Raw genomic sequence first — 1,339 nt, 5'->3', positions numbered from 1 at the left:
GAAACTCAACAGCATTACACTATCCATCCAGTAAAGTGCACACACCTGTTTCCCCCCTGTCATAGCCCCCAGTGCTACCCTGAGTGAAACAGTGGTGTCAGTGAACAGTGTTACTAACAAAAACGGTTCCATGTCAGAGCTGTGTACCTTATTAACAAATTTAACAAATAGAATAGATAAACTGGAAAGTAAAATAAGTGGCTTCACCACTCACACCCCCAGTGTTGCAAATCATTCCCCAGCCCATCCGTGTTCCAACAGTGTTCCCCCAGTGAACCATGATCGGAATGCTAATCCCCAAACAGCAAGGGACGATTTTGTGTTGTGTACCTATCACAAGTGCTTTGGCATGGAAGCTAGATGATGTGCACCACCTTGCATATTCATGGGGAACTCATATGGCGGGAGACAATCCCAGTAGTGTCCCCTGCCATGCACATCGAACGCCCTGTCATCATCAGCACACCTAAAGTCACGCCACATTCCACTGGCTCCAGGGAACTGCTATGGGCTAAAGACGCCATCTCCAGCACAAAATACCTTATTGACACTGGAGCCGCATTCAGTATAGTCCCTCCTACCTCTGACCACAAAACGGCTCAGCAGCCCGCATTTGACCTGAGAACAGCAAACGGCACCCCCATAGCCACATACGGCACAGAATCCCGTCATGTGGCACTCGCCCAACCAGTGTCATTTACTTGGCCGTTCCTTGTCGCAGATGTTAATCAACCCATTGTTGGTGTTGACTTCTTGGAGGTACATGACTTGCTAGTGGATACCAGAGGACGGAATCTATATCACAGACCCTCAAACTCGTCCATCCAAGTAACTGGGTGTGCTGGTAATCCGCCACTCATTACACACCTTCATCAGGAGTCCTCATACGATTCCATACTACTCCAGTTTCCCCTCTTGACCTCTCAGACCCCCAACCATGGCTGCACAAACTATGGTGTAGAGCATTGCACCATCAATTCCGGGCCGTCCTGTTTCGCCCGTCCCAGACATACCCCAGAACATCGTCAGGCAGCGGAAAAGGAGTTTCAGGTGATGCTCGACGAGGGCACCATTTGACCTTCATATGCTATTGGGCATCTCCTCTACACATGGTTCCTAAGGCACAGCACGGTGAGTGGAGAGCATGTGGGGACTACAGGGCATTGAATGCGATGACAGTTCCCGATAGATACCCCATTCCCCAAATCCAGGCTTTCCATCACCAACTGCTCGGCCACCAAGTATTTTCCAGGATCGATTTAGTTAGAAGGTTCCACCAAATCACTGTGGCGGAGAAGGAAATCCCCAAGACTGCAGTGACCACCCCCTTTGGCCTTTT

The 1,339-nt window shown here is 49.8% G+C and overlaps 1 protein-coding gene across 1 annotated transcript; it reads left to right on the top strand.

Moving 5' to 3' along the window:
- The first annotated feature begins 360 nt into the window (after positions 1-360).
- LOC145413676 (uncharacterized) lies at positions 361-1,077 on the top strand. The gene has a single exon (XM_080283331.1). The coding sequence runs from the start codon at positions 361-363 to the stop codon at positions 1,075-1,077; it is 717 nt and encodes a 238-aa protein (XP_080139457.1).
- Positions 1,078-1,339: the final 262 nt, after the last annotated feature.

The sequence above is a fragment of the Coenobita brevimanus genome, chromosome 97 (genome assembly GCF_032717465.1).
Source record: "Coenobita brevimanus isolate Jiangsu-jjx chromosome 97, ASM3271746v2, whole genome shotgun sequence".
NCBI classification, from domain to species: domain Eukaryota; kingdom Metazoa; phylum Arthropoda; class Malacostraca; order Decapoda; family Coenobitidae; genus Coenobita; species Coenobita brevimanus.
Note: the sequence above shows the minus strand (reverse complement) of the source record. Positions and strands in the feature narration are given on the sequence as shown.

Excerpts from the sequence above, each read along its gene's own strand:
- LOC145413676 (XM_080283331.1), top strand. The coding sequence starts at position 361 with ATGATGTGCACCACCTTGCATATTCATGGGGAACTCATATGGCGGGAG.